Source organism: Hylobates moloch, unplaced genomic scaffold (assembly GCF_009828535.3).
Source record: "Hylobates moloch isolate HMO894 unplaced genomic scaffold, HMol_V3 SCAFFOLD_8, whole genome shotgun sequence".
Lineage (NCBI taxonomy): Eukaryota > Metazoa > Chordata > Mammalia > Primates > Hylobatidae > Hylobates > Hylobates moloch.
The window spans coordinates 125137362-125156935 of NW_026652283.1; the positions used below are offsets into that span (position 1 = coordinate 125137362).

The window sequence follows — 19574 nt, forward strand, 5'->3', positions numbered from 1 at the left end:
TCCCTCCTTCCTTCCCTCCTTCCCTCCTTCCTTCCCTCCTTCCTTCCTTCCTTCCTTCCTTCTTTCCTTTCTTCATTCCTCCCTCCCTCTCACTCCTTTCCTCCCTCCCTTCCTTCTTTTGTTCTTTAGTCTTTTCCTCTCTCTCTTTTCTGCGCTATAAAGCATATTCCTACATTGTAATGCATAAACTCTTTTGGGAAAGAAAAATTATTCAATGCCAAAAATCTCAAAGATAATTTTAAATGCTTTAGGCATAGGAAGTAAAAATGTCTTTTATTTTCAAAGTTCCACTGTTTTTCTTCTTCCTTTTGCTTTGTGTGCTAAACACCATTTTTAAAGATAATCGAATGTGTTCAATCTGTTTGTTCTTCATCACAATCATAAAACCGCTGAATTTTATCTGAAATGATTTTTTTAGAAAATAGGCTATAGTTTGTTATACCAATTTTTCCCCTTTAGAAGAACAAGCAATTAAGCCACCTCCAGGTACAATGAGCATCTGAACAATTCATTCTGAATTATGTGAGCATGCAAACTGTTGTTTATATACAAACCATAATTTGTACAGAAAGTTGATGTGCTTCTAAAACTGCATCATTCCTTTTCCTTTCAACGGGGGATTCTGAGCGACTTTGAGTAATTAGGGCAACAGGGCAAGGGGGTTTACGCAGTCTCTTTTTTTACCCCTCTGCATGAGTGAATTGAGCTTTCAACCTAAGACTTTACAAAGATGCCTCTTTTACATAACAGTGCTTCCAACAGTGACTACAAAGAGTTGTAGCAATCCCCATCCCCACTAGGGCAACCATGTATGAGACAGAAAAGGCTAAGATTCCCTTTAGTTTGTGGACAAGACTTTTAGAAACTAGGACCTGAATCTTCATTGTTGACGGATGTTCTCCCTGCAGATCACAGGCATCTACTCCGTCTTTTATGGGTTTTCTGAAAGCAAAAGCAACACTCTCACCTTCTCCTTTAAGTGATCCGTTCCTCTGAACCAAAAGCTGACGTTCTCAGCGTGCATCAGTAGACCCATCTCCTAGGTGAAGGCACCTTCAGATTTCCACATTCTCTTGGCTGCAAGCCTCTCATGCAGTGCAGGGAGCACATTTCGGGTGCAGGCTGGTCCTCCTAAAGCATTGATGTATAAGCCTGCAGTCTCAGCAAGGCCCAAAACGCTGACAACAACTTTTGCAACAGTTTGGTTGGCTTCATCAGCAGGTGCTGGGACTAGGAGTTAAGAGAACAAATGGAGCATATTTAGACAGAAAATATGTCTTAGAATTGAGAACGTGGGTGATATCCTTGGTTATAAAGAAAGAGTGATATGCTATCCCAGAAGTTCAGAATAGCCAATAAATATGGGAAGTTGGTGAGCTTCTGTATGTGTGCCCTTGGGAAATTCTGTGGACTACCATTCATGGCTGAGATGCTACTGTGACCCCAGATGGATATTTTCATTGAGAGGGAAGCTGAGGACCCAAGGGGGGGCTTCAAAGTCTTCAGTGTACACCTTGATGTAAACTGCAGCCCTATTCTCTGTAGCAGTGCCCTTTTTTTAGAGTGATTCACCCTAATTCCCACCATGAGAAGCAGTAGCCTCTTCCTCCTTGGTCTGTCGCCATCAGAGCAGTGGCTCAAGGGCTTTGCCTTGAGTGATGAGAAATATTTTATCAAAGAAACTAGACAATTCTTTCCATCAAGACTAAGCTTTACTGAACTAATATATGCCAACAGTGATTCATTTCTTTTAGCATCCCATTTAATCCTGTGGCCCTTGTATAGATGGGTATATTTAGTCTCCTTTCATGAATGAAGAAATGAGCCTCCTGGGATTAAGTGGAATGTTCAAGTCCCCATATTGGGAGAACCAGGCTGAACTCAGGTCACACCTGGGTGCCTCACCTATTTTGCAAAACTACTTCAAGTCTCATGTATGTACTGCCGAGGTAGATTTCTTCATGTGTTGATGATTCTCTTTCTAATTCAACTTTTTTTCTGTTTTTGAGATGGAGTCTCACTCTGTCACCCAGGCTGGAGTGCAGTGGCACGATCTCAGCTCACTGCAACCTCCGCCTCCCAGGTTCAAGTGGTTCTCCTGCCTCAGCCTCCCGAGTAGCTGGGATTACAGGCATCTGCCACCACACCCGGCTAATTTTTGGAATTTTAGTAGAGACGGGGTTTCACCATGTTGGCCAGGCTGGTTTCAAACTCCTGATCTCAGGTAATCTGCCCACCTCGGCCTCCCAAAGTGCTGGGATTACAGGCATGAGCCACTGTGCCTGGCCTTAATTCAACTTTTTAATGACAGATAATACAACAACTCTTATAGAACTAATAGACAATGCTTTCAAAGGACTTTAGGAATTGCCCAGTATGGGGATGCAGAAGTTGTGACCTTCAGCCGAATCAGAATTTGTTTGATAATCGTGGCTTTTACCACCATTTACCCTGGAAGGTAACTTCTTTATCAAATTCCACTGAAGTGGTCTTTTTTCTTTTTCTATTACTTGATGACTTTCTTTCTTAAATTAAAATGTTTTATGTGTTTACAACCCGTTTATGAGGATGAACGCTTTCATGATGGGTACAGAGCAAGAAGGCCATGCGTGATGAGGGTTCTGACAGCAGATGGAAGCCTCCTTCGCCCTCTCACACCTGTGCGGCCCGGCACTGTGAGGCATTGCAAGTCCTTCAGAGGCACCTGCAAGAAGCTAGCACAGGCATTATGAAACCCATCACACCCACACTAAACAGGATGCAACAGGGTCCTTCCAAAATTCATCTGTTTTCAGCATACGAAGGAATTATCTTCATGACTTCTTTTTAGTTATTTCCATTCAGACTCCTAATATAGTCCTTTATACCTTATTGTGTGAAGTGTGACAGTGAATCCAAGTTTGGAAAAGACATTTGAGGAAAGAGAGAATATGACTTTATATATCAAAAGTTTGAGGGAATATTGATATTAATATTTAAGTAGACAAGTACTCAGTTTAACAAGACATTTGGAACAAAGACCAAAAAATAATGTAACTGATATTCTTACTTAGAGATACTCTTACTTAGTCTAAGTTTACAATAGAAAAAAAACTAATTGGCATTTTAAATTCTTGAGATAATTCTGAAATGAGCCATGGGTTTTGAATCATCATCGTCATCATTACGATGTTGACTGGCAGATGGGGTTTATCAGGTAAAAAAATGGGTCCTGGGTATTTATGGTATGTCTATGTCCATTTATAAAACATGTTCTAACGAACGTCCTGTGGTCTGAACAATTTGACGACTACTTCCTCTCCACTTAGGAGGTGGCGGGAGTGTGAAGAGGGGCTCACACTTTAGGAGAAGGGGCTGCAGAGGTCATCTCTCTCCTGAAACTCTCCCCTTATCCCAGACACTGAACTCTTTCTGTGTTTGGAACACATACCATTTCCTTTGGCTGAAAAGTCTGCCGTTCTTGGTCTTTTCCTGATCTGCACCATTTAGATCTTAATTTAAACTTAACATACTTAGATCTTAATTTAAACGTCATTTCTTCAACAAAACAATTTTGACCACTACTGCATAACCTTAACCAGGTTTTATATTTTCTTTATTTCAATCCACTGTTCTTTTTTATAATAATTTATGCAACTTACAATTCTTTTACACAATCATCTATGCTTTGTTTGCCTAAATTCACCGGAGTAAGACCCATTTCTAGTTTCCATTTATAACTAGCATTTATAACAGAGTAGAGTCAATAATCTTCATTTCACTCAATAAATGAATAATGAAAACCACTGTACTGCCCACATGGGCTAATCTGCTCCCCCCTCCCCGCACACACACAGGATAATTGTTTTGTTGCCATTGAGAAAAGAAAAAAAAAATTTTTTTTTCAGTGATTAGAGTAGCCCGCAGCCATTGGACTTAGAATCATTAATTACAACTTCAAATTTCCTGTTTCGGTGTTTTTCATAGAGGTTATTTTCATGAGCAGAAGGGCGCTAGAGCCTTCAACACTAGTTTTATATATCCCAAAAAAGAACTTCATTGTACTTCTTAAATAACCCAACCGACTACACAGCCAAATTAAGGCAATGCATTACCTTACATACTGTTAACGCTCCTTTGTTGTAAATGTGTGTGTGTCTCTGTTAAATGCTGTTTTAAATGAAGGTTCACCAGGAGTACCTGTGAACCGTTAACTTGTTAATATTGTATTGTGGTAATCGAGGCTTGTATACTTTCAAGGCACTGCTAATTCATGGATGAAATCTTCTAATGAAGATGACGTTGTATTGAATCTAGTTTTATTTGCTTCTTCTCCTCTAGAAACCAGCAATCAGCTTTTCGTGTTTTTTTTCCCTAAGGTTTTATTAGCATTCATTTTTGGTGTATAGGAGGACTCATTTTCCCAAGAGAGATTATTACATTTAAAGCAAAACAAGAATGAGAAATGAATTGCTGATTTCATTCGAAAAGAGAATAATAAAGAAGGAAATGTGTTGATAGTTAAAACTTGGTGTGGAATTATTCATTCTTTTTTGTGAGCATGAATCTCTAAAGCAATTTTAGGTCCAAATAGCAATATTGCGAGGAGGCATTCCATGCACTGTGGATGTTTTCTAGGCCATTTGGCAGTGGCTTTCAAGAAAAGGCTGTTTTTATGGACTGCAGCGTAGAGTGGTCCCTGGCGGAGGCACCGGTGGCCTTGCTGTGACTTTGACAGGTTGGCCCAGGGAGCCACACGATGGGGGAATGCAGATGAGGGGTGTGTGTGTCAGAGAAAGAGAGAGACGCTGATTTGGCCTGGCTTTCTGTTTTAATGTTCCCTGTCCCTACATTTATCAGCATAGATTTCTAAGCATCTAGTTTTTCAAATAGGTGATAACAACAAAAACAATCAATCATGAGGGACACAACACTCTAGCCTTTGAGCTACGTCCTTTAAGACAAAATTGTTTCATAGGGGTTTGAATATTCTTCCTTCGAACACCTGGAGAACTTTTTCCTTGAAGCCAAGTACGACGTAAAAGATTCCAACAGTCCAATATTCTACTAATCAGACACAAAAACAACTGAGAAACACTATTCTATATAACGTAGCTACTGTATGGTAGACTGTTACATTAGTCCATTTTCACGCTGCTGCTAAAGACCTGCCCAAGACTAGGAAGAAAAAGAGGTTGAAATGGACTTACAGTTCCACGTGGCTGGGGGTGGGGGGGCTCAGAATCACGGTGGGAGGTGAAAGGCACTTCTTACATGGCGGCAGCAAGAGAAAATGAGAAAGAAGCAAAAGTGGAAACCCCTGATAAAACCATCAGCTCTCGTGAGACTTACTCACTATCACGAGAATAGCATGAGATCGATCGGACCCTATGATGCAATTACCTTCCCCGGGTCCTTCCCACATTCACAACATGTGGGAATTCTGGGAGATACAATTCAAGTTGAGATTTGGGTGGGGACACAGCCATACCATGTCAACTGCAAATTCCATTTTCACAAAATTGTGAGTTAAAAATATTTTTTCTTTTGCAAACTTTATTAATAGCAATTGTGCTTATAAGGTTTGTTGATCTACAGTAAATCCTTGTAGGGTGTCTCTAATCAACTCAGTAGTTCCATGGTATAATGTAGCTTTACCAGAAAGCAGCACTGGAACATTCACTCCTTTTTTTATTTGTAATTAAATCTTTTTAAAGTAATAACATTTTTAATTGGCAAATTATAATTGTATTTATTTATGGGGTAAAAGCATTCATTCTAAAACTAGTAATTTATCTTGGATTTTCTGTAAATAAAGCTTGTAAATACTGAGTTCTAAAGATTACAGGTCAAAAGAAAGCATTGAGTTAATCAGAATACTCATTTTCAAATACTATTTCTAATTTCATATTATCAATATACATTAGGTTGGTGTAAAGGTAATTGAGGTTTTTGCCATTGAAAGTAATGGCAAAAACCACAATTACATTCTCACCAACCTAAAATACAGCTAATTCTCTATAATATTTAGGTGCATTATGAATAAAATGTAATAACTTTATTTGAATTTATGACAGTTTATTAAGTTTTATCATATAAATTACTTGATATTCACCCTGATCTTGTTAATTAGGCAATACTCCTTTGTATCTGCTTTTTGTTTGTTTGTTTGCTTGTTTTTTATGAGACAGGATCTTGCTGTGTCACCCAGGCTGGAGGGCAGTAGTATGATCATAGCTCACTGCAGCCTTCAACTCCTGGCCTTAAGCAATCCTCCTGCCTCAGCCTCCCTAGTAGCTGGGACCACAGGCATGAGTCACTGCTCCCAGCCCTTTACATCTTTAGATAGTAGGTAAAAGAGGTGATGTCTGGAGCTCTTAGGGAGCCCGCAAAGCCCTGTTAGTAATAAGCAACATAATCCGGTGGGGTTCTGGGTTTCAGAGGCTGCCCAGTGCTTCCCTCCAGATGGAGTTTCCTCCTCTCCCGCTCTGGGAGGAATTTGTCTCACATCGTGTTCTTCCCAGTTCTCGTCCCTGGAGGAGCCAATGCCAGGAATTATCTCAAGATGCTTTTGCCACTGTGTGTCCTCCAATCTTGATTTTTCTTGTTCTCAAGCATTTTTCTGCTGCTTCTCTGACTCTTGTTCGGAGACATATCATTGCATAAATGAAAATAATTAAAACCAAGGGATGCTGAAAGGTTAAAGGGTTTTTTTAACCTGCTGACTATAGTCAGGGCTTAACCATAGGATCCTGTTGTCAACTGCACAGTATGCTTACAATATTGAAAATATAAATACATACACAGAAATCTATATAATCTGTGACTATTGAAAGATAGGACATTTCATCACTTGCATTTATGAGTCTCTCCCTATTTTTTTTTTTGTTGTTGTTGAGTTGTTTGGATTTCTGTAGTGTAAATAATGCTGCAATGAACATCTTTAAACATTTACCTTTTTCTTCTTAGAAATCATGCTCATAAGAGAGATTTCTGTAAATGTATTACTAGGTTTAATGTAAATATATTACTAGGTTTAATGTAAATTTATTACTAGGTTTCTGTAAATGTATTACTAGTTTTAATGTGACAACTGATTTTTTATGGCTCTATTCCAATGACTTTCCCAAACAGTTGTGGCAAATAAAGTTGCCATCACTGAGTTACTGAAATGACTCACTAGCGTTGCATATTGGTATTTATTTATTTGAGATGGAGTCTCACTGTGTCGCCAGGCTGGAGTGCAGTGGCGTGATCTCGGCTCACTGCAACCTTTTCCTCCTGGGTGTAAACGAGTCTCCTGCCTCAGCCTCCCGAGTAGCTGGGATTACAGGTGCCAGTCACCACCCCTGGCTAATTTTTGTATTTTTAGTAGAGACAGGGTTTCACCATGTTGGTCAGGCTGGTCTCGATCTCTTGACCTTGTGATCCACCCACCTCAGCCTCCCAAAATGCTGGGATTACAAGCATGAGCCACGGAGCCCAGCCTGCATGTTGTTATTTTAAAGAGGAAACAATGCCGTTTCATTAGTTTATTAAATAGGAAAAAGCTGTGGAAAATAATGAACCCTCTCAGCTCTATGGAATGCTTAACATTTGGCAAATGTTAATGAAGACAGACTCCAAACAGCACTTACATTAATCTTGTGAACGCCAAGGCCACACTGCAGGCCCACATATTACATTCCCTGGTTGCTATCTTCCATATATTCTCACATTATCTTTATGGCGATATCCAATTGCTTTAATATGAAACACAGACTGATTCATATTCTGAGCCTTACCTGCCTCTTAAATCTAATCCCTGAGTAATCCCACATCAAGCCCTCTGTGTTCCCATCCCCTATCTGGAGGCCCCTCTGCCCTGTCCTATCTTTTTTCCTGCCCACCCCTCTTTTTTCCAGGTCCTGAACACAAACCAAAAAAGTCTAGAATTCTGGGAAACACCTGTCATAATAATATACTGTTTCCTTTTCCAGCATTTATTTACAAGTTTCAAAGCTACAGGCTCAGTCCAATATTGTCAGTGGTTAAAGAATTTACATATAAAATTGAAATTTCCATTTGGCTTCATTCTCCACAGAAAAAGCCCCTCTGCAGAAGTTCAGAGCCTTTATTTTATGACTTGATTTTCAGTTGATTGTGAGCAGAATGACCGGTGACCTCATGCTCTTTTAAAACTCATTGTGTTGCCTGGCACTGAGGGTTGGTTTCAGCAGAATTACATGGCAGGGCAGAGGCTCCCCCAGAACTGGTGCTGCACGGTGTGGCTTTGCTGCTGCATTAGGAGCAGGTTCCCAGTCTAATGGGAACTGCCTTTATGGATAAAGCTATGCCTAAAGATTCAAAGACGCTAGAGAGGGCTTCTACTGCACTGAGTGCTCACTCCCTCTTCCCAGAGTGGGTGACAGGCGTCTGCACAGTGGCTCATTTCCCTTTAAAATTACAGTATCAGATGATGCCTGATTTATGGATTAGTTAATTCTTACTAATTAATGAGTAAATGTTTAAACCACACAGACTGCAAACATTTATTATCTCGTCTTACCTGGAGTTTATTCTAGGGAACATAAAGACTGAATGATAAAGCACAATAAATCATGTTATAAAAAATTGTACTGATAGTAGTTGCCAGCTTAGGGATTATACAGTGTTTGTTTGTTTGTTTGTTTTTTTAAGAAAAAGACTAAAAAAACTGGAATGGATTTTCTTATTATATTTGTATAGTTAAACCAAACAACGACATATTTTCCAGTTAGGAGTACTCAGACTGGTAGTATATTTCCTTTTTAAAATAAAAGGGAATTATCAGGTACATGTTCACCCAACATTTTTTGTAGGCTCCTTTTATTATTACTTGCATTACTTTTTTTTTGGGAGGGGGGGGACAGAGTCTCGCTCTGTCTCCCAGGCTGGAGTGCAGTAGCAAGATCTCGGCTCACTGCAAGCTCCACCTCCCAGGTTCACGCCATTCTCCTGCCTCAGCCTCCCGAGTAGCTGGGACTACAGGCGCCCACCACCACGCCAGGCTAACTTTTTGTATTTTTAGTGGAGACAGGGTTTCACCGTGTTAGCCAGGATGGTCTTCATCTCCTGACCTCGTGATCCGCCCACCTCGGCCTCCGAAACTGCTGGAATTACAGGCGTGAGCCGCTGCGCCCGGCCTGTATTACTTTCTTAAATAATTTACATCATATGCCTTTTTTCCAAGGTAAACATTATAAAATTTACTTTTGGTATGTGCTACTTTCTTTTTAAAGAACATACTTTTTATTAAATGCATATGGTTATAATTCTACTACTACTAATAATAATTATATTGGTCTGGATGGCAACTGACTACTTAGAAAATATACATTATTAAACTTATCCAACAACTTCATCTCAAGCAGTTAAATATGACACTCCTGCAAATTCCGAAGTAATTTAACCTCACAAATATAAGCTTTATTTTGTCTATTTGTTTCTTTCAGCCTACGAATTACAGAACTGTCCAGATCCACCCCCATTTCAGAATGGGTACATGATCAACTCGGATTACAGTGTGGGGCAATCAATATCTTTCGAGTGTTATCCTGGGTACATTCTAATAGGCCATCCTGTCCTCACGTGTCAGCACGGGATCAACAGAAACTGGAACTACCCTTTTCCAAGATGTGATGGTAAGTTCATCATTTCGCTTGGGGGCAATTTAATGTTTCATGGACATAATAGCACATTAAATATTAAATGAACGTATCCAATAATTTATTAACGTATTCAATAAATATTTGTTGAGAATCTTGTATTTTACTCACTCTACTTAGTATTTAAGGAATATGTCGCATACTGTTAAATTAAAAGTAAAGAAACAATCCTTGTTGCCAAGGAAATTATAAGGATAGCAAAATAGTAAACAGAAGAGGAACGTTATACTGAGCTGCAGGTAAGGAGATGGCACAGGCTTGGCAAGCCATCAGCGAAATCTCCGTGAAGTCAGCAGCGTTCAGCTTTACAGTGGTTTTATCAAATTGTAGGACCAGAGGGAAAAAGGGTACTTAGTAATTTGATCCTTGGTATTTCTTTTTGTTTAGCTTTTATAATAATTATATATTGATTTTGCATTTCAGAAAAACGAGCTCATTTTTGTAGTGGGCCTTGAAAGGTACATAGCATTTTGCTACTCGGAGGTGGAACACTCTAGGTAGAAGAAACAGTGTAAGAAAGAGCGCAGCGTAGATGCAGCCTTAGGCGAAAATAGTAGAGTGGTTTAATAGTGCAAGAGGGGCTCTAGGGAGAGGTTTTTGTTTTTTTTTTGAGACGGGGTCTCGCTCTGTCGCCCAGGCTGGAGTGCAGTGGCGCGATCTCGGCTCACTGCAAGCTCCGCCTCCCGGGTTCACGCCATTCTCCTGCCTCAGCCTCCCGAGTAGCTGGGACTACAGGCGCCCGCCACTGCGCCCGGCTAATTTTTTTGTGTTTTTAGTAGAGACGGGGTTTCACCGTGGTCTCGATCTCTTGACCTCGTGATCCGCCCGCCTCGGCCTCCCAAAGTGCTGGGATTACAAGCGTGAGCCACCGCGCCCGAGAGGTTGGAGGCAAGTTCTTGTTCAGTGGTGCAACAGAAGACCTGCTGTCTTTAGGCGTCCTTTCCTGAGCAGGAATCCTGACTTTAATGCTTCTGTGTGACTGCCTCATTTTTATGATGACTTCAACATTTTTTCAATATCAAATTAAAACAAATAGATCCATACTATGTGTAGGAAGAGTGTATATGCAATAGAAAATTGACTGTAAACCCGATATTCTCACACTATATGTACAGGACCTTTGAATGAAAAAATAATGAAATTACCAACTCCGTGGACCTTTGAAATGCTAAACACTTGTATCCTGTGGGGAAACGGGAAAGACATCTGGCTGTGCTTTAATTTCTACTGAAGAAGTAAAAGAAGCATGTCAGTAGACTTTTAAAATCACAGTTTTTACCTTTATTTACCTATTCTATATTATTATAAAAATAACTACAAACACACTTTGGGAGGCTGAGGCGGGCGGATCACGAGGTCAGGAGGTCAAGACCATCCTGGCTAACACGGTGAAACCCAGTCTCTACTAAAAATACAAAAAAATTAGCAGGGCGTGGTGGTGGGCGCCTGTAGTCCCAGCTACTTGGGAGGCTGAGGCGGGAGAATGGTGTGAACCTGGGAGGCGGAGGTTGCAGTGAACTGAGATCGCGCCACTGCATTCCAGCCTGGGCGACAGAGTGAGACTCTGTCTCAAAAAAAAAAAAATAAATAAAATAAAAAATGACTACAAACAATTTTTTAGCCATATTTTAAAAGTATTTTATCTTAATCTAATATTTAATTACATATAAAATAGCACTTAAAATTAATTTTATAAAATAAGGATAGCAGTAACCTATCTGGGCTGTTTTCCATTAAAACTTTTTTTAAATCTTTAAGTCTACTTTCCATTGTAGAAACTCATATATACGTATAAATTCCTTTGAAATTATTAGGATTGAAACCTCTTCTTATTTGCAAATTTGGTGTGAAGACTTTGAATTCATATGTAAATGGTAGACTCTCTGGCTTGATATTTTAAAAAAACTACAATTAAATATTTAATTTGATTTTATTGCTTTCTCAAGCTTAGTTTTTCAATATAGAAATAACTGCTCTGGCTTAGAATTATTTTGTCAGTGTGAAAGTAACAAAATCTACCTTTTTTGTTAGAATTTGAAGTGATGCCACCTTTCCTAATTCTAACATGGTATATGACGCCATCCAGAATTAGCTAAACTCTGGATGAGTTTAAAGCCTAAACCCCTTCAGACTCCCAAAACCAGCCTGAGGCTTCCTTCTCCATTAGAAGAACTCAGAGACATCTCTAAAACTATCATGCTTGTCATTATGGTTTTAACAGGGAGGGGATAGGTCAGTATCTTCCAGGGAACAGACACATGTGGCAGAGTCCAGGATGATGCCTCGCTCTCTCAGAAACCCCGTGTGACCATAGGCAGAAGACGTCACCCTGGTCACCTCTTCGGGTCTGAGTTTTGAGGTTTCTAGTGGGGCTCTGTTTTGTAGGCAGGACTGAGGGATTGACTGTCCAATGGCTGATTTTAGCCTCCAGGTAGACAGCTGTGCCCCACATGTCCCGGCCTAAGCCACGTGGCTGTTTTTTCTGGTGTAGCCAGCTCCCACCTGGCATTGCTAGATCGGACCAATCACATACTCCATAAAGATACCTCCCAGGAGTGAGCGCAAAGGTCAGATCTCTCTGGTCCACGCCAAGTTCTTTACTAAACAAGCATTTTTACTATTATATTTCTATTTTTACCAATACTCATAAACCAAATAAAAAAACTGAAACACAGGGTTCATGTAAAAGTTTATCATAAATATTGAAAACAATTAGAGGACCTATATAAAGGATTTTCTAAGAACCATCCAATGTGTGTTTAATACACTTTTCATATTAAAAAAGGTGTTATTTAACACAAAAGGTGCTTTACTTGTGAAAGTTTATATTTCTTAAAAAAGTCATTGCTTCATAAGAATGAGGAGGCTGTTCAAATGCCTATTAGTTACAGTTATATGGCACTTAAGTCTTCCCCAGAGACAGCAGTAAACACTGCTGACAATGCAGTATCTTCATGTAACATGTATTTTATTAATTGACAGTGGTTTATCATTTCAGATCAATGATTGCTATATAGGTCAAGTGTACTGAAAAACCATCTTCAAAGGTCCAGCCCTGTAGACTTCAAAAGAACTTCAGAAAAAACACAGATACTTTAAACAACTTCTCGATGTCTTTATTAAAAATTGGCCAGTTTAGATAATTAATAAAATAATTCTAAATCCCAAGGCATCAGTCTTCACAAGTATATATGGAATCAATTTGTATTTATATACTGAAAATACATGTTAAGCTGCATAAGAATCTACTACGTGAAATTAATATAGTATAAATTTATCTGAAAAACTGTGATCTGAAAGTACGATATCTATAAAAATAAACAAATGAAAGAATATGTCTCTGAAAGTTACCTGAGAAATTCAAGACATTATTTTTCTGTCAGTAACATAATTACCCAGAAGTCTCAGTTAAAAAAAAGGGGGGTGTTATAGGCCGGGCACAGTGGCTTACGCCTGTAACCCCAACACTTTGGGAGACCAAGGTGGGTGGATCACCTGAGGTCAGGAGTTTGAGACCAGCCTGGCCAACATAGCAAAACCCCAGTTCTACTAAAAATACAAAAATTAGCCAGGCGTGGTGGCAGGCACCTGTAATCCCAGCTACCTGGGAGGCTGAGGCAGGAGAATCGCTTAAACCCAGAAGGCGGAGGTTGCAGTGAGCCAAGATAGCGCCATTGCACTCTAGCCTGGGTGACAAGAGCAAAACTCCATCTCAAAAAAAAAAGGGGGGGGGATTATAATTGTTAAAATATGATTAAGAAGAATTTGGTTTATTAACTTATTAAATGTAATTTTCTAATTAAATATGCATTCACACTTACAAATATAGTTCAACAATTTAAAATATTTTGCTGACCTAATTAATCATTTAACACTGAAATGTTTATGCATAAAAATATAATTTTAGGTATTAAAAAAATCTTAAACACTATCATAATAAACGACTTAAATGCATTAGCGTGTGTATAGGGGGAACTGCATAGACAGAGATAATTATTACTGGAAATAATATGTTATGATAGGTATGTTAGCAGCTTCTTTGAATTTGACAGATTTTGTAAGCAGAAAACAATTTTATTGCAAAATTGACATGAGAAATGCAAGCAGCTAAACCATGTATTATTACATACATGCTTTTTAAAATTAAGGTTTACCAAACTGATTGGTAAATACAGAAAATAATGTTTCTCAATAATAGAGAATAAAAATAACTATAAAGAATGCAACTCTGTTTCATTACTTTTCTTACGTACCTTCACAAATACAGTTTTTAAAATCTCCATTACCAACCGACAATTTCCAAGACAGAGTGCGCTCTGGCTTCTTATCTGAAAATGCTTCTAAGGAAACCAGAGGAAGAGAAGGAAGAAAAATGATGGCAGAAATAACTCTGGTGCCCTACACACTAGGGGATATTAAGCTTTCAGTATCTGGATATATTGAGAGTCAAGATATTTTTATATTAATAAATATATATAATAACATATTTATTATATTTTTATATTAATATTCATGCCAAGTGCATTTATTAGTTTTTTAATAGGGAATTTCTTTCATATTCTTGTTTAGGCAAAAAACTTAACATAATACTAGAGAAAACTATCTATAAATTATAAGTCTCTTAGCAAACATTCAAGGTTTTAAAATTTAAATTATTTTGTTTTCACTTTATTTATTTATTTGAGATGGAGTCTCAGTCTGTTGCCCAGGCTGGAGTCCAGTGGTGCAATCACTACTCACTGTAGCCTTGACCTGCCAGGCTCAAGCAATCCTCCCACTTAAGCTTTCCAAGTGGCTGGGACTACAGGCATGTGCTCCCATGCATGGCTAATTAATGTTTTTGTTTTGTTGTTTTTTGTTTTTTAATAGATGGGATCCCCCTGTATTGCCCAGACTAGTCTCGAACTCCTGGGCTCAAATGATCCTCCTCCCTCAGCCTACCAAAGTGGTGGAATTCCAGCTGTGAGCCCCAACAGCCAGTCTGTTTTAATTTTTTTTTTTTTTTTTTGAGACGGGGTCTCGCTCTGTCACCCACGCTGGAGTGCAGTGGTGCAATGTCGGCTCACTGCAAGCTCCGCCTCCCGGGTTCACGCCATTCTCCTGCCTCAGCCTCTCCGAGTAGCTGGGACTACAGGCGCCCGCCACCACGCCCGGCTAATTTTTTTGTATTTTTAGTAGAGACGGGGTTTCACCGTGGTCTCGATCTCCTGACCTCGTGATCCGCTCGCCTCGGTCTCCCAAAGTGCTGGGATTACAAGCGTGAGCCACCGCGCCGGGCCCAGCCTGTTTTAATTTTAATTTGATGTAATATCACTTAACATGCCCTATCGATCTCTCTTCACAGAAAGTCACATTGCATAAAGAGAGGAAAAGGTAGCACAATAAAGAGATGTTTCCTTGTACCTCCGCCCTCCTGTGCCAGTGTGTGCCAACCCCCCAGCTGATTTTGTGGTATCTTCTAGCTCTGGCTTCACACCTGAGCAGGAGTCAGTCACATACACCCATAACTTTTGTGTGTGTGTGAACCACCTAAAGTCCCCCCTTCCCACTTCTCAGGGATGTCAATGAACGAAGGGAAGCCTCTGTGGTATTTGAGGCAATGATAGAGAGTGGTGCTGTGGGGGAAGCCAGTGGCGCCAGGGTACCTGGGCCAGTTTCCCACTGGGCGTGACATTCAAGTTAGACATCACCGCCATCACTTTCAACACAGCGACTGCTAGCTCTAGTATTGGATCAAAATATGCAGCTTTCTTATCTTTATGTGCTTAATTCTTGGAAAAATAGGTGAGCAAATACCTTGAGCAATTCCCTCCTTCACTGTCTTGCACAGCAACGCTCTCTCCCACGTGAACACGTGGGTATTCACGAGCACGGAAGTGCATGCGCGTCTCTTTACTCCATGGCTCCTGAGAGTGGAGGGAGTGTGGCCTCTCTATCTCTTTCAGTTGCTGATGCCATGGTCAGCTGTTTGTCTTCCTGGTCAGGCTTGGACCAGAGTCTCCCAGGCAGACAGGTGAGGAGCTGGGAGGTACCTGCTGTGCTCCACGCAGAGCTTCCTCTTTGATCTCACCACAGACTCCACTTTGAACCCCGCCTTCAGGGAAAGGAAGGCAGGGGGGATACGCTTCCTGCCGAGACACACACACTTCCTGCAGAGGCGGCTCACGGGCCCGTGTCTCTGCGCAGCTCAGTGAGACGCCACCACGTGGGGAAATGCAAACATGCCTTTGATGCCGCTACAGGGAGGATAAGGACTTTCTGGAACTAGATAAAGATCAGGCCAGGGGAAATGAGAGAGGAAATTTTGAATCCAGTTTCTTAGGGTCCTCTTTTTTTTCATCTCTAGACTACCCAGTGGGAGGGCAACAGGATTTTGCTTTGAGAGAATTTTGTGTGGTCATGGATAGAATATTATTATCTTATGTGATGATGAGCATCTGTTATTTTCCTTCACAGCACTTGCACCGCTTGAATTTTAAAATTCTGTAGTGTTTGTTTAATATCTCTCTTCATCACTATTCAGTAAGCTTTTTAGAAAGGCAGCAACAGGGTCTCTACGGTTCACTATGGCATCTCCAGCCCCAAGCACCCTTCCTGGAACATAATCCACTCTCAGTAGATACTTGTTGAGTGAGTGAGTGAAAAGATTTGTTATTTGAATTTCATAGATAAATCATGGCAAGAATCACTGAGTTGCTCAATGCCATAGAGCTATTCAATGGCATAAATAATATTGGAATCAGGAACGTGTTCTACCAAGAAAATCACTACCTCGTTTCTTTTGCCCTTTAAGAGGTGGGAACGATGGCTTTTTGTTTTGTTTTCCCAATAGGAAGGGTACTACTATATATAATGTGGTTATGTAACTACAAGATTCAACTAGAAAAGCAGAAATGCAAAAGGGAAACCTTAGCGTTGTAAGTCCACACTAAATTAATAGCACGGAGTCACCTGTAAGGGGTTTCAGTCTAATTGGTTTCATGAGTTTACTATTAAAGTGCTTTCTGGTTATTCTCTAATTCATCAGTTCATCAATTTGTTTATCATGACGTGAGCTAGACAATAGGGACTCATGAAAGGAGGTAGCAGCTGGGGTGGGAGGAGGCACAGACCCTGTCTCTTAGAGGCTGATAGTCTCATGGGAACTGTGTGGTCTGTGAGCAGACCCTGGACCTCTAGAGCCAGAGCAACCAGGAAAGACTTTAAGGAGGCAGTGACAAGGAGTTGAGTTTTGAAGGAAGAGACAAATTTGCCTTGGTAGAAAACAGAAGAAAGACATGTGAACACTCCCTCGACGTCTGGAGGGGAGGACAAGTGCACTGCCAACAGGAGACAAAAGTAGCTTGTTATGGGAACAGCAATGATTTATGGTCCTATTATTATTATTATTATTATTATTATTATTATTAGAGACAGAGACTCTCTCTATCACCCAGGCTGTAGTGCAATGGCATAATCTCAGCTTACTGCAAACTCCGCTTCCCAGATTGAAGCAATTCTCCTGCTCAACTCCCAAGTACCTGGGATTACAGGCGTGCACCACCACGCCTGGCTAATTTTTGTATTGTTAGTAGAGTTAGGGATTCACCATTTTGGCCAGGCTGGTCTCGAACTCCTGACCTCAGGTGATCCACCCACCTCAGTCTCCCAAAGTGCTGGGATTACAGGAGTGAGCCAGCATGCCCGGCCTATGGTCCCATTTTACAGATGACAAGCTTCAGGAGTGTCCCAGACCCTGACCTCATAGAATTTACAGAAATGGAGGCTCCCAGGGATAATTTGCTTCTCCAGGTTACAAATCCAGGTTTGTGTGACTCCAAACCTCGCTTAGTAATAATTACGCTGTAAAACTTCTAAAGTAGTCTCCACATACAGTCCCTTCTTCTGATGAAAATTTCCAAATCTCCAGGCAAGTTCAATCCAATGTTCTTTTCAAATCAATACACATCTGTGCAGTTCAACAATGTATCATATCCTGCCTCACGGTATATTCTCACTTGCTATTAAACTTTTATTTTTGTTTCTCTGTTTGTGTATTTGGGCCTTTTTCCTCCACCTGAATTTTATACCATTTGTGGCAAATCTTTGACGGCCCTTCCCGGTTCAAGAGAGTTGTGAACACTCATCTCATACCTCTTAGTTGTTGGTTTGATTTCAAAGATTTTATGATTTTCATGTACTATATCAATATTTAAATTAAAGACTATATTTCAGGCCGGGCGCGGTGGCTCACGCCTGTAATCCCAGCACTTTGGGAGGCCGAGGCATGTGGATCACGAGGTCAGGAGTTCAAGACCAGCCTGGCCAAGAAGGTGAAACCCCTTATCTACTAAAAATACAAAAAATTAGCCGGGTGCAGTGAAAGGTGCTTGTAATCCCAGCTTCTCGGGAGGCTGAGGGAGGAGAATCGCTTGAACTCGGAGGGTGGAGGTTGCAGTGAGCTGAGATTGTGCCACTGCACTCCAGCCTGACAATAGAGTGAGACTCCATCTCAAAAAAAAAAAAAAAAAGACTGTATTTCAGGTTATTCCATTAGTATTTGGACATGTCATTTTCCATAAATAAAATAATTGCCATTAAAATAATATAAATTTCTTAACAAAAATGAAAATAAATTGGGTATTATTGTAGTTCTTCAAGTCATTGAACACTAATAAAAACTGGAAATGCTTCCATAAAACACCACTTACATAATCTTACATTGCATTATCTTCTTCAGGTATAGATCTGTAAAGAATTGATAATGTCTTTGTTTTAAGGCAAATAGACTTAGATGACACTCTTTCAGATGGCTTATAAATAGGGTCTAGCAGTGTGAGTTAGAAAAAGCAGTTACATATTTTTGAATACTTTCCCCATAATTCATTGTGCTAGACACTAGAATGGGTTATCAGCAGGTCACAGGTGATAACTAAGGATTTTATTTGAGTCATAGAAGAATAAATTTATCCTAAAGGGATTTTGAAGATATGGAGACTATATTAAATAAAACTGAGATAATTAAGCTTAGACATATAATTCTTCTAAGGTCTTCAGATTTTAGGGCGGTAATTTTGACAAAATGGTCATTCAGAAATATTTCACATCTGTTTCCCATCAAGAAAAATGTTGGCTAAGGTAGTTTGGAGTCAAATATTTAGCTTTCTACTTTCTAAAATCAGCTGTATGGCGCTTGTTTTTTCTTGGCTTCCTTTGCAGCCCCTTGTGGGTACAACGTAACTTCTCAGAACGGCACCATCTACTCCCCTGGCTTTCCTGATGAGTATCCGATCCTGAAGGACTGCATTTGGCTCATCACGGTGCCTCCTGGGCACGGAGTTTACATCAACTTCACCCTGTTACAGACGGAAGCTGTGAACGATTACATTGCTGTTTGGTATGAGAACCTCTCACGTCAAAATATCTGTAATTGTGATAATTCTGACTTAGCATACATAGGCCATTTATATACAGGGCACATATTTAGAATAAACTTCTTAGATACTAGAGAAGAAATTCACCAACGAAATGCAGAGATATAGGGAATCAGTTTCACATAGTACATGTGGGTTTTGCTACATGGTAGAAATAGGCAGAATTATGTCTGTGTGTCTGCATCTGTGTGTGTATGTATAGGATGTGTGTTTGTGGGTGCGGGTGGGGTGTATGTGTGTGTAATGTGTGTCTCTATGGGTGTGTCTGTGTGGTGTGTGTGCCTTGTGTATGTCTGTGTGTGGCTTACATGTGTGTTTGTGTGGTGTCTGTGTGTGTGTTGTGTATGTTGTGTGTGTGTGTGTTGTGTGTGGTGTGGCTGCACTCTTGTCGGAGCCCACAGTGGGAGCAGGAGCAGAAGCCAGCGGCCAGGGCAAGTAAGGCAGGACCTGGAAACGCATGTGAAGGACTTGGGCTTTGTTCTTGGGGCAGTGAGGA

General features: G+C 40.2%; 1 protein-coding gene across 1 annotated transcript in view; it reads left to right on the plus strand.

Moving 5' to 3' along the window:
• The window catches only part of CSMD1 (CUB and Sushi multiple domains 1), a 2040038-nt gene that overhangs the window by 1856058 nt on the left and 164406 nt on the right, over window positions 1–19574 (plus strand). The window contains exons 43-44 of the mRNA XM_032158987.2: window positions 9453–9641; window positions 18864–19041. Coding sequence (XP_032014878.1) covers window positions 9453–9641; window positions 18864–19041 — 367 coding nt within the window. The remainder of the gene's footprint in view (window positions 1–9452; window positions 9642–18863; window positions 19042–19574) is intronic.